This window comes from Sabethes cyaneus, chromosome 2, assembly GCF_943734655.1.
Source record: "Sabethes cyaneus chromosome 2, idSabCyanKW18_F2, whole genome shotgun sequence".
NCBI lineage: Eukaryota > Metazoa > Arthropoda > Insecta > Diptera > Culicidae > Sabethes > Sabethes cyaneus.
In genome coordinates, this window is record NC_071354.1 from 163,632,933 (window position 1) to 163,645,650 (window position 12,718).

The 12,718-nt window shown below is 37.5% G+C and overlaps 2 protein-coding genes across 2 annotated transcripts; both read left to right on the forward strand.

The window, feature by feature from the left end:
• Positions 1-3,484: 3,484 nt before the first annotated feature.
• Positions 3,485-4,358, forward strand: LOC128734728 (farnesol dehydrogenase-like). The gene is made up of 2 exons (XM_053829054.1): positions 3,485-4,061; positions 4,130-4,358. Exons 1-2 carry the CDS (start codon positions 3,498-3,500, stop codon positions 4,298-4,300), a joined length of 735 nt encoding a protein of 244 aa, XP_053685029.1. The 5' UTR covers positions 3,485-3,497; the 3' UTR covers positions 4,301-4,358.
• Positions 4,359-6,257: 1,899 nt separating this feature from the next.
• Positions 6,258-7,049, forward strand: LOC128736884 (farnesol dehydrogenase-like). The gene is made up of 2 exons (XM_053831384.1): positions 6,258-6,818; positions 6,876-7,049. Exons 1-2 carry the CDS (start codon positions 6,258-6,260, stop codon positions 7,047-7,049), a joined length of 735 nt encoding a protein of 244 aa, XP_053687359.1.
• The last annotated feature ends 5,669 nt before the right edge of the window (positions 7,050-12,718 follow it).

Genomic DNA, 12,718 nt, shown 5'->3' on the forward strand with positions numbered 1-12,718 from the left:
TTTCAAGGGAGGGACATTTCTCGAAAAAATCGTTACAGAGTTAGACCTACCTCGTGTTTTAGTCTTGACATTGAAAGGGGGTCCGGCATGTAAATTAATATTTGTTGAAACGGTATAATTCTTTTTACAATTTACGAATGGACGGTAGAAGTAATGAAATTTTAGAGTGATGGAGAAAGAGCGCAGAGAGGTGAGAGGGGGGGGATATGTGTTATTAGTAGCTACGCTTAACAAGTAGTCGTTGTGACTCCTACCTTTTGTCCAATGCTAGAAGGTGTATGGGCCGAACCAAGCTATAATCTGAGATTATAACCGGATTCGAACCCACAACACCCGCCAGGGCATGTGGCTCACGGGTACTAATGTTGAACCATAGAGGCGCTGGACAAAAGAAGACTGGACAGCCCTCCTATTAGGCGCGCGACGTACCTTCAAACTCCACCACCTGGTGGGTTGGGTTATTTTTAGACACAAATTGTGCCTCTTCCTCGATCTATTGTATTGTGGGTTCGAATCCGGTTATAATCTCAGATTATAGCTTGGTTCGACCCATGCACCTTCCAGCATTGGACAAAAGGTAGGAGTCACACCGACTACTTGTTGAGCGTAGCTACTAATAACACCCCCCCCCCCTTTCATTTGAAAGCAGAGAAAATTTTGTATTTTGTAAAAATTGCTCTTAAACCTTCTACTTTAAAATTTAGTAACTTTCTAGTTTCTAGAAACAAAAAGGTTTGTATTTCTCAAGGCGCTTTTATTAATTTTCTCCTAAAAAGGTAGTTGCTTTAATTTACCAGTTTGAAGCTCTAGTACCGTGCTACAATTCGTTCCTTGACGTGAAACGCCTATTTCTTTTAGTTTCGTGGCTATTTCTGTTTAAACGTATGGTTTTGGGTGGTGAAACACCATCCAAAAACACCATCAGAAATTTATGTGAATTATCTATATAGATATATGTAGATATATACTGAAGTCGCTTTTTACGCGACTATTTTTACGCGAATTTCGGAATTTACGCGGTTTTTTACGCGATTTTCGGAATTTGCGCGGATGTGCTCAAAACATTTATTTTTTCGCGTAGTGTTAAAATTCACAGTTTTTTTTACGCGAAATTTTGGTTTTTTACGCGAATTTTGGAATTTACGCGGTTTTTTACGCGAATTTCGGAATTTACGCGTTTCTTTCCGCGATTTTCGGAATTTACGCGATTTTCGGAATTTACGCGGTTTTGATTTACGCGGGACGTGTCCATCGCGTAAAAAGCGACTTGAGTGTAGTATATAATTTTGCACTTTTGGCCAATGAGAATGATTGGTTGCATTTGGCAGTTTCCAGTTTGATTGGCTGCATTTGAAACTGGGATTTCGTGTTACTCCCGCATTCATTGATACTCGGCAAGTTTTTGAGCAACCGATTCAGAAGTTTACGTCGAATTGTCAATCCACTTAGTTTCGACCAATGGAATGTGAGTTAGATACATGTCATTTCTCCCATTATAGCTTCTTTAGCGAAGTTACACTATTATAATGGTATTTGCATAAGAAAGCATGTTGGATCATAATTATTAGTACACTCAAGTCGCTTTTTACGCGAAGGTTACGTTCCGCGTAAATCAAAATCACGTAAAAAATCGCGTATTCCGAATTCGCGTAAAAAACGCGTAAATTTCAAAATTTGCGTAAAAAATCGCGTAAATTCCAAATTCGCGTAAAAAACCATGAATTTCAAAATTTCCGTAAAAACTCGTAAATTCCCTAGATCACGTCACGTAAAAACCAAACCGCTTGAAAAGCGACATCAGTGTATGTCAGATTGAAGCGAGTCAAATGAACAATTGAAAAATAAATTACCTAACAGTTTGATATGACATATTTACTCGCTCGTAGTAAATAAGTGTGCGTTTTCATTTATTGTGTCATTTGAAGCTACGAAATTCGATTCCAAAATTTTATACTTTTCTTTATCATTTACCGTGATTGCGTCAAATCATATGTCATTACTCTTCCGCCATTGATTATTTACAAAACCTTATCAATTCGTGCAGTTGATAAAAAGCTTCAACTGCACATATACGCAGAAGGGGCCCCAGGGCAACACGAACATTTTTTGATTTTGCAGCCGTGTAATGTAAAATCTTATTAGTAAAATACCATGACTTTTTGAATTATGCATAAGCAGAGTAATATTTTAGTGTTTCAACAAAAAATAACCAGACTTAATTTTAAATTCCAATTATTTCACGGTTCAACAATATATGTTTTCGCAATTGAGGTATTTGAAAACATTATCTAGCGATTACTTCATCTATTATATTATAACAAATTAATTTTTTCTTACCGGAGTAAAATGAGCACCATTTCCAGGGGACTTGAGAATAACTTGTAAAACTCAAAAAAACAAGCGTATTTCCGGGCGCAAACGATGGGATAAAATTCATCTTCGAGCTGTCGTCGACACGATGGATGAATTCTAATAGGGGGAAGTCCTAGACGCTCGGATACTTTAGGTTTTTAAGATCATTTAAAACTCAAAAAATACCGGGTTTATTACCTCTATTTTCACTTTATTGTAGAGAGAAATAATATTATAAGCAAAAAAGCAACAAAATTTGCGCTGCAAGGTTAATTTTGAAAATAGATAGTATTTTGTGTACAAATTAGTTCAAATCGAAAGCTGTCCTCTATGCTCGGACATAATAAACTAATCTATTAAAACCAGCATCAATAGAAGAAAAAATCCTAGAACAATTTAAAACTCTAGCACAGACCTTGTGACTCCAGTCCTGGCAGGTTTGCTGTATAAAAGTTGAATCAAGTTCTATTCACATAAAATTGTGGTTGAGAGTGCTGGTTGACATCAAACTGATATTTTGCTGCAATTTTTTTTTCTGATTTTTTCTACCTTTTGCATTGCTTAACTAGTTTTATTTTACATATGACCCAAACTAACTCGTATGTTAGTAGAAATCTCGGATCAAATGAGAATGTTCCGTTTAATGGAAAAAAGGAAGTTAGTCGTTGAAAATCGTAAAAAACAGTAATTTTTATTGTTGATCTAGATATTTTTCCATAAAACATTTATCGCTTCGCGGTTAAACTCGTGGCAGTAAGACGCCTCTCCTATAAATTCATGTTTTTCAAATTTTATGTAACCTTTTAGCGGGAACTAAAAAATATACTGCAAATATTTCACTGGTTTAGTTAACGTTTGGAAAAGATTTTTCTAAGCGTTTGGCACACAGTCTAAGAAATGAAGAAAAATTGTGTTTCTCCGAAGAAGTTATTTATGTAAATTTGTAGCGCGAATAAAATTTCAAGTTTTTTTGCCCATCCAATTTGGGATTTGACACCCTAATGTACACTTACCAAATAATAACTACTCGCTGTTAACTAATTAAATAATACAATCTCATACCGCGTTGTATCACTTGATTTCAAACATATCACGGCACATTTCGCATTCGGTGCTGATATAGTGCGGACGTTCTCGTGTGTGCAATGGATCGTTGGAATGGAAAGGTAGCAATTGTGACGGGGGCGAGCTCAGGAATCGGCGCTGCCACCGCACAGGCTCTGGTAAAGGCCGGAATGGTTGTGGTCGGATTGGCCCGTCGCGTGGAACGAGTTGAAGAACTGAAAAATGAACTGGACGAATCGCTTCGCGGTCAGTTGCATGCCGTAAAATGCGATGTTAAAAAAGAGGAAGACATACTTGAAGCGTTCAAACTTGTTAACGAGAAATTTGGCGGCGTTGATGTTCTTGTTAACAATGCCGGCGTGACCCGAAGGACGACTTTGCTAAAAGCTGGAAACACTGATCAATTACGAGAGGTTTTGGATACCAATCTGATGGGATTAGTCCTCTGTAGCCGCGAGGCCTTTCAGTCGATGAAAAAACGCTCGGTTGATGGTCACATTGTGCATATTAACAGTATTTTAGGCCACCATTTGATCAACTATCCAGGTTTGAATATTTATCCGGCGTCCAAATATGGGGTTACAGCCGTAACAGAAACGATGCGCCAGGAACTGCGCACAGAAGGAACAAAAATTAAAGTTACGGTAAGACTTTGTAACATAAACCTAATGTGCGATATTATTTATCTTATATTTTTGGTTCATAATTTCAGAGCATCAGTCCTGGTGTCGTGAGAACCGAGATGCTCCCCGAGGATATTGCAAAAGTTACACCGGCACTAGAGGCTGAGGATATAGCGAATGCAGTTCTTTACGTTCTTGGAACGCCACCGCGTGTGCAAGTTCATGAGCTAATGATTAAGCCGGTCGGCGAAATGTTTTAAAAAATGACTATGAAATTAACATGATTTCTTTTTGTTCAATAAACTAAAATAAAATTTGCACTGCACTTCACAAAATACTGCTTTTTAAGTTGTTATCACATATAGCGACAAGGCCAAATACAGCTCCCAGGTGAAAAAGACTCCAAATTTATTTGATGAATGGCGATTATTCATAAGAACAGCGTCTTGTGATTGTTACGTACATACCTACTTGTTAGATAATATGTAGATTATATTTGTCATTTACGGTGACATCACAAACTTATCGCTTTCCGATAAAGAAGTCTTTATCCGGGGCGTGCGCATGCATATTTTCCATACCTTATTTGGAGAGAATGATTCCGAACTTTTTTTCGGAGATTAAACGCAACATTGTTTATTTTCACAATCTGTTGCTAATCGTATACAGTCGTTCCTTAATTATGGGTCACGCACTGCGAAATAAATTATTATCCGTTTTTAAACAAGCCATTTATCAGAACTATTAAGTATTCTAATTACCAAAGTCTTGATTCATTATAGCAAACATATTTTGCCCAGTATTTCTTCTATACATTTCAATAATTTAGAAAAAGTTGAGGATCTAGCTAAAATCATAATTTTAGGTCAAAATTTGCAAAGTAAAAATTATGGGTCGATTTCGTACATATTAGTAGTCTCTCAAAAATAATAAGTAATGAAGAACATGCGGTTTGGGATTATTCTGACTTCTTAGGAATGGCAGTTATAGACCATTCCTAATTTGATTTCAGTGCGATCGCTGTTAAATGAATGCCATTATTTTTTTTATTGAAGCTTCAAATTCTCCTCATGGACGCCAAAATATGGTGCCTTGGACTACTTTTAAAAACTAGTGATGATCTTTTTTACACAATCACCATCTTCTGACAGTTTTGTAGTGTGTTACTTCCTGAAATCCAAATAAATTTTCAGAAAACCAGAAAATTTTGTGATAAATTCTTTATATAAATATATAATTTATATAAATTCTTCTGCTGTTAAAATTGGGCCTACACCTGGTTTATAAGTTTTTGAGGAAGTTCGCATGTATCGCTAAACGGTTGCAAATGATATACTTAGGATATTTCTCTGCTTTTTTTAAGAATTTTATATCGAGAACTGCTTATGAAAATCAGTTGCTTCTATAGTGGGATATATTCGCCATAATATGCAACGAATATTCGTTTATAAACATTAAAATTACTTGCTCTCGTGCGTCCTTTCCCCATTGTCACGTATTCAATATTTATTTGATTACGAAAACGGTGCTGAGGAGATAGAAGGCATTGCATCATCGGTCTAACGTTGTGAAATATTATATTAACAGCGGCAACTCGCTCAATCAAGTGAATGTTGCGCTGTCATTCTCGATTCTAATTATGTTCAACGCGTAGCTCTACTACCTATCCCGAACACATTTTACGTTTCAGTCAAAATATGCTTGATCATTCTAAACTTAAAATTTGTCGATTCACTTCTCCTATAGGGGACGTAGGTTTACATCTTACTTATTTTTTTGTTGCTACTTGGTTGTAAAATGGCTGGAAAACTGGTTTATTTATACCAAAACTGGGTTATCCGGCAAAACAAAAAACAAGTCGCGTTATTTCTTAAATCCTATTCAATCTAAACTTTTTTTTCCTACATGTAAAATAGTTTAAATAGGAGAGATCATTCTTCATAACGAACATCCTATTGAATAGCTCAAGTGCTCATAGTATACCTACAGCTGTTTCGTAGAATTTAATTTTTTGGTTGAATTTTCAACATAACTGACGTTGTTTAACCTGAATCTTTTCTCTCTTGGGAATGCAATACAATACAATACTGAAGCGCTTTATTTATATAGCGACCGGCGAGATAATAAGTAAAATAAATAAGTCTGATACGATTGGGGAACAGTTTGTAAGTGACATCACTGTTGGTTGGTCGTGTAAAATCGAATCCTAAGACAATAATGGATCGCTGGACAGGAAAAGTGGCTGTTGTGACTGGCGCAAGCTCCGGAATCGGTGCTGCAACGGCCAAGGCTCTGGCTAATGCAGGAATGGTTGTCATTGGTCTAGCCCGCCGGGTGGAACGGGTTGAAGCTCTGAAGAAAGACTTGCCTCCATCAGTACAAGAATCATTTCATGCCGCTAAATGTGATGTTTCTAAGGAGGAAGATATATTGAAGACGTTCAGATGGATTGAGCAGAAATTCGGAGGCGTTGATGTTTTGATCAACAATGCTGGTATTCTACGGGAAACTAGTTTGACCCAAGCGGACACTCAAAAAATTCGTGAAGTACTGGATACTAATGTGATGGGATTGGTATTATGCAGTCGTGAGGCTTTCCAATCGATGAAAAAACGCTCAGTGGATGGCCACATCGTACACATTAACAGTATTGCCGGACATCAAGTGCCAAACTTTCCTGGTATAAATATTTATCCGGCGTCGAAGCATGCCGTCACGGCTATTACGGAAACTATGCGACATGAGCTGAGAACTGAAGGGACGAAGATTAAAGTAACGGTAAGTAATGTAATGAATATCACCCGTTCATGCTTTAATTTACATTGCCGTTTGCAGAGCATAAGCCCAGGCGCGGTTAGAACTGAAATCTTACCTGAAATAATGCTAACATCGGAAGTTCCTCTGCTCAAATCCGAAGATATTGCGGAAGCCGTACTATATGCTGTTGGAACCCCACCGCATGTGCAAGTTCACGAACTGACTATTAAACCAGTGGGAGAGTCATTTTAGTTACTCCTTTTATAGATCTATTTTGGTTATATTACTGCTTGAAAATATACAAAATATAGAACGTAAATATAGATAAAATTATATTCAAACCTTCTTACTTATTGCCCAATGTCCGCCGCTCCCGCAGAACAAAGGGATAAAATTAGAGATCTCCGTTGCCGACGGTTACCCGCCCTAGCTTTCACCTGTCACCAGGAAGGTTCACGTCAACAGCCCGGATGTCGTTGATTAAGCTACGTCGCTATGACCCTCTGGGTCTGCCTCTCCTATAGAAGAGGTCCTTGTCCTTGCGGATTCCAATCGTGTGCTTCTCTATCTCGTTTGCGCCTTTCTTGTAAGTGTGTTCGATCATCTTCCACCTACATGCAGGAATTTTTGTTGCTATTGATCGCGAAGCCTTTTTTATGCATAACCAAGCCTGCAACAAAACTGCGGATCTACTTTGTGTGTCAGATACAGCAGATCTCGTCACCTTTGGTTTACAGGCATAGGTGAATTATTTATTAACGTAATATTAACTTTAGAACGCTACACTTCATGTAGACCAGTTAAGATCTAATAGGAAAATTTTTAATTAGATTTGATTGAAATCGCGCATCTGCGGCAGCAGATTGTTACATAGCACAGTAGGTAACTAAGGCAACATTCGTGGATTTGAAGTGATTTCAACCCAAACAATTGGGCATAAATTGTACTTGTTTCTATAGCTCGCTTACGCTCCCTTTACGTCCCCTTTACGTTCACTTATTTTCATTCGATTTTTATGCAATTAGTCTTAAAAGAACCACATTAGATTGGTCAAAATAAGTTGATAAATTATGGTTTTATTTTTCCGGAAATATTCCAGATCGCAAGTAGCATGTGAAATCAATCTAAAAATCTGCTTAACAGAGTGCGCAAAAGTTATCCAATTCATTTGTGGTCAATGAGAATGAATCTTACACTATCCTGTAGAGCGCATGTTCATGTTCCACACTCCGGAACATCCGGTATCGGTTCTACCGGAACTCAAAATTGGCCATTTTGAATTTTCTTCAGTAATATGGCAAATGGGGAATCAAATCATGGGATTTTTCAACGCGAGTTCTTGGGTGGAGTTTTGGGTGTATTTTGACCCGGTCTGGACATTCCGGAATATCCGTTGTCGGTTCTACCGGAACCCAAAATTGGCCATTTTGAATTCTCTTCAGTAATATGACCAATGGGATATCAAATCAATGGATTTCTCAACTCGAGTTCTAGAGTGGACTTTTGGATGTATTTTGACCCGATCTGGACATTCCGGAATATCCGTTGTTGGTTCTACAAAAACTCAAAATTGGCCATTTTGAATTTTCATCAGACATATCGCAAATGGGGTATCAATTCAAAGGATTTTTCAACGCGAGTTCTTGGGTGAACTTTTGGATGTATTTTGACCCGATCTGAACATTCCGGAGTATCCGTTGTTGGTTCTACCGGAACTCAAAATTCGGTAAAATTTCACCGAAAAAAATCAACACAACCTAGAAATATTTACAATCCTTAGACAACAAATGTTACTGCTGACTATTGCTGCAACAGCTATCCCTACCACCACGTGGCACCAACCGCGATATGACCTACTTTAGTGTAAATCGGGTAGCCTATGCCGGAGGAAATCAAACTACAACCTAAGCTGACAGGGTAGGATGCATTTATGCGAATGCTGTATGCCGACGCGAGCAATAGCTTTACCAACCTTGTAGGTCGGGGGGCTCCGTAGCCGCAAGGTTACCGAGACTGCTTTGACAAGCGAGTGGTCGTGGTTTAGAATCTTAGTAGAATCAAGCCATTCGATGTCAAGTGACTTTAGCATGGGTTTATTCTCAGGCCCCTCCATTTACCCTTCCTTCATGCTGAATTTTATATTTACCCTCTGAAGCCTCTTGACAGTGCAAATGTCCCTCCTATAGTTAAGTGTACTGGTCAGAGGTACGAATGAGTCCTCGCTAGGGACGGCTATAATATGGGATAGTACTGACAGCGAGAAATAAAAGTGGGTAAAGTAGATCAAGCTTTGAAGGAAGGGTAAGCCCCAATACACACAAGCACGCATAAAATTTAATAAAGCATAGCGCTCATTCAATAGCGATTATAACAAAAAGAAATGGAGTGCAGGTCATACAGCAAACACCCGGGCGATATCATGATAGAGATCTACTACACTGGTCGCAGTGATGAGTCCACACATGAAAAAAAAACCTTGTACGTCCATCCATGTCAGGATCTGCTCTTGACGCTGATTCTACTGCAAGAAAGAACATTGGTTATTCACCCTAGTGAGCATTTGCACTCCATTTTAGAAGCCGCTCACGAAAGCGTCTGATCCAGGGTGGGCGATTGAGTTGAGAAGCGTGTTGTCTCGAATGCAAAAGTCAAGACGATATTCTCAATACAAGACTCGGTAGCGTAGCCTTAGTAAAGCATCTTACCTAGGGTTGGGATACCGGGCGTACCGGATCCGGGAACACCGGTAGTACCGGCTGATTTTCCAATACCTAAATACCGGTACTGGCACGGGAGAATACAGATAGTTTCGGTACCGACCAATAATGCAATTTTTCTAACATTCATCCACAAAAACGTAGATGAGTAATAATTTTTGCAAATTTTTAAGACTGCGCTGAATGTTTTGATAAAACAAGTGGGCAAACATGAGCATCGTGAATGGTGAAATTGTTGGTAAGGCACCGACGAGCGTTGGCTAGGCGACATCCATTTAGTACGTCATGCTAATTTTGTCCAAAATTGGAGCCAGAAGAACATTTTCTTTTTCTTCAAATTTTTCATGAAATTAGTTCATATAGGCTATCGAAACTATGTATTCTGCAAGGCATTAAATTATTTTTACAATCAGGTGGCGCTATCTGTACCGGAGGTACTATTTCCGGACTTTGTACTGCTAACTTTATCTTAAGCTAGCAGAAAATTGTTTTTTTGTATGCAACAGTCGAGCATTAATTAGCATCAATTGATCTTCAATTACACGAATGGTGTAACTTATATTCTAACTTTGTACTTCCTGCTTAAGAGATATTAACAAGGGCATTATTCTCGAAGAAATTATTTAGATGAGAATAGAATTAACCATTCTGAAAGTCACCTGAGTGAATCTAGTCTAGTCCCTCCTAACAAAAAAATGGGAGCGCCTCCATTTTTAAGGAAAATACCCGATTTTGTCAAAACCGCTTTTTTTCTTTTGCTTATATCTCCAGAAATATTAAGTTTAGAAAGACACTACACATTTTCACATTTTTAAAGGAAATCATCCAAGGACTTCGAAAAGATATTATTTTTGAGCACCAATGCTGCCAAACATTTTTAAACTCAATTTGAAAACTAAATTTACATTTTTCTCTCAATGAAGACAATTTTATCTCAAAAATTTCAACTTCATCGTGTTCCGCAGATTATTTTACATAAGAATCACTCATCGCCCCGAGGTATTCTTTGCCGATCCCGAGATACAGCATTTTAAAGCAAGCAATTCCCCATTTTTAATGTAAAACTAAGAGCAAAATAACTTTTTTTGAAACGGTAATTCTCTACGTAATGTAAAAATACTTTGGCATATCGGAAAAGCATATATACAGTATATAACAAGGTTTTTCTTAACAGTGTTGCTAACTTTTCAGTTTCCCGCATGATTAGTTACAATAATTAAGGGAATATTAGTATCCTAGCAACAATAAACGCAGTAAATAAGGAAGGTAAGAGCTCATGTCTATTAGCGAGATGAAAAACAGTTTACAAGGCTATGATCAAACAACTAACGTATATTTTACGCCTTTTTGAAGTAACATTTCTTCATCTAGCGCTATAAATCAAACGAAAAACTGGCAATACTGTTATGAAAAACTTTGCTATACTATTTGCTAAACTATAAATGCTTTCCCGATATGGCTAAGTAGTTTTACATTGCGTAGAGAATCACTGCTTCAAAAAAAGTTATTTGCCTATAGTTTTACATTAAAAATGGGGAATTGTTTGCTATTTTCCTTAAAAAGGGAGGTGCTCTCATTAATCGAGGGAATGTCCGATTGGCACCATATTTTCAATTTTTGCTTTCTGACCGAAAACGAACAATCTGGCGAAATTTGGTTCAAATTCGTGAAGGTCGATTACACGGGGCTTTGACACTTCGCGTGGAATGACCCATATATATGTGGCTTTTTGTAAGAATAAGATTTTTAGTTTTCAACCCACGGTTCAGCATTTGTGGCTCGAGCAGCACATTCCTCACAACGTGCTGCTCGTGCCACGGTTACTGGGGCGATTCTTTTTGACAACGCATGTGGAACGCTAACTTTATCCCGGTATACACTCAAGTATCTTTTTACACGGTATATTTTTATGATTTTTTAATTAACGCGGTTTTTTATGACGATTTTTGAATTAACACGGTTTTTTACATCATTTTTCGAATTAACGCGGTTTTTCTTCATAATTTTTCGAATTAACACGTTTTATTCAGCGATTTTTAAATTCGAGTGGCTTATACGTTTATTTTTGGACTAGGTTGACCCCTCGTGGCTAGCCACGATACCAAAACCTTTGAAAATTTGAAAATGTTATATGGTTTACAATTAAAGAGAACGTATTCAAAATTATTAATGAAACAACTTTAAAATTGGCAGCCTTCTATTAATTAAAACACGTGTAATCTACAAACGAAGTAAATGGGGCCTAGATAAAAGGACAAAAATCTACCAGTTGTGAGAACCATGCTGCAAGGGAGAACATTTCAAAAAAGTACTCAATTTTAGAACCAAGACAAAGTTTAGTTTCGGTTTGACCAAAACAATGATTGGCAGAAAATGTTAATTGCGTTATACCGGGCAGACGCTCGCTGTCTAATCCGCTACCACTCGTTGGACCCCAACTACAAAAACAACCTTCGTTTTAGTAAACCGGATAAACTCTTGAATTAGTTATTTACTTGAAATCGAGTCAACGCAACACAAAGTCTTGGGTATTGGAGATTTCGACGATTTTTTTGCGACCCAGTCCCTTAAAAAAATTAAAATATTTTTAAAATACTTTACAGTAAATACCTTAAGCTACTTCTACTAAATTCTTAAAGTTAGAACTTAAATTTGCAGACTTCAATACTATGTTATTTTATATTGAGATATTTCAGATCGCGTTGGTAAATCAGGTTTGCAACTACATCATGGAACAACACGTTTCATATATACCACATTTTGATTAATTCTGGTTTTTTACCATCAAAGTTTGAATGTGTCCTTGATAAAACATCTGACCTGACTGTTTTAGAAAACACGCTACAACACCTCTGTGTGATTCAGACATCATCCCACATCTAACTCGGGAAGGGTTTAGCTACCATTCTCGTAAGAAACTCCGGAAGAAGTAAATGCAGGTATAAATATACTCCACGGGATATGCGTTTTCGCGCTTTATATTGAGTATGAGCTACTTTGGCAGCTTCTGATAATCAATTATAGCTTGAGTAAATCGTAGGCCATCCTTATTATCACATGCCAAATCACCATTAAGAATGCTCCATCAATCTCAAACGGTCGACTTTTGCTTCAAATATTGTTTTAACTCCAATTTTTTTGTTCCCGCGTAGGAATTGTTGGAATCAGTATCGCATTATGTGACAACCCATCAAATTGCCGATA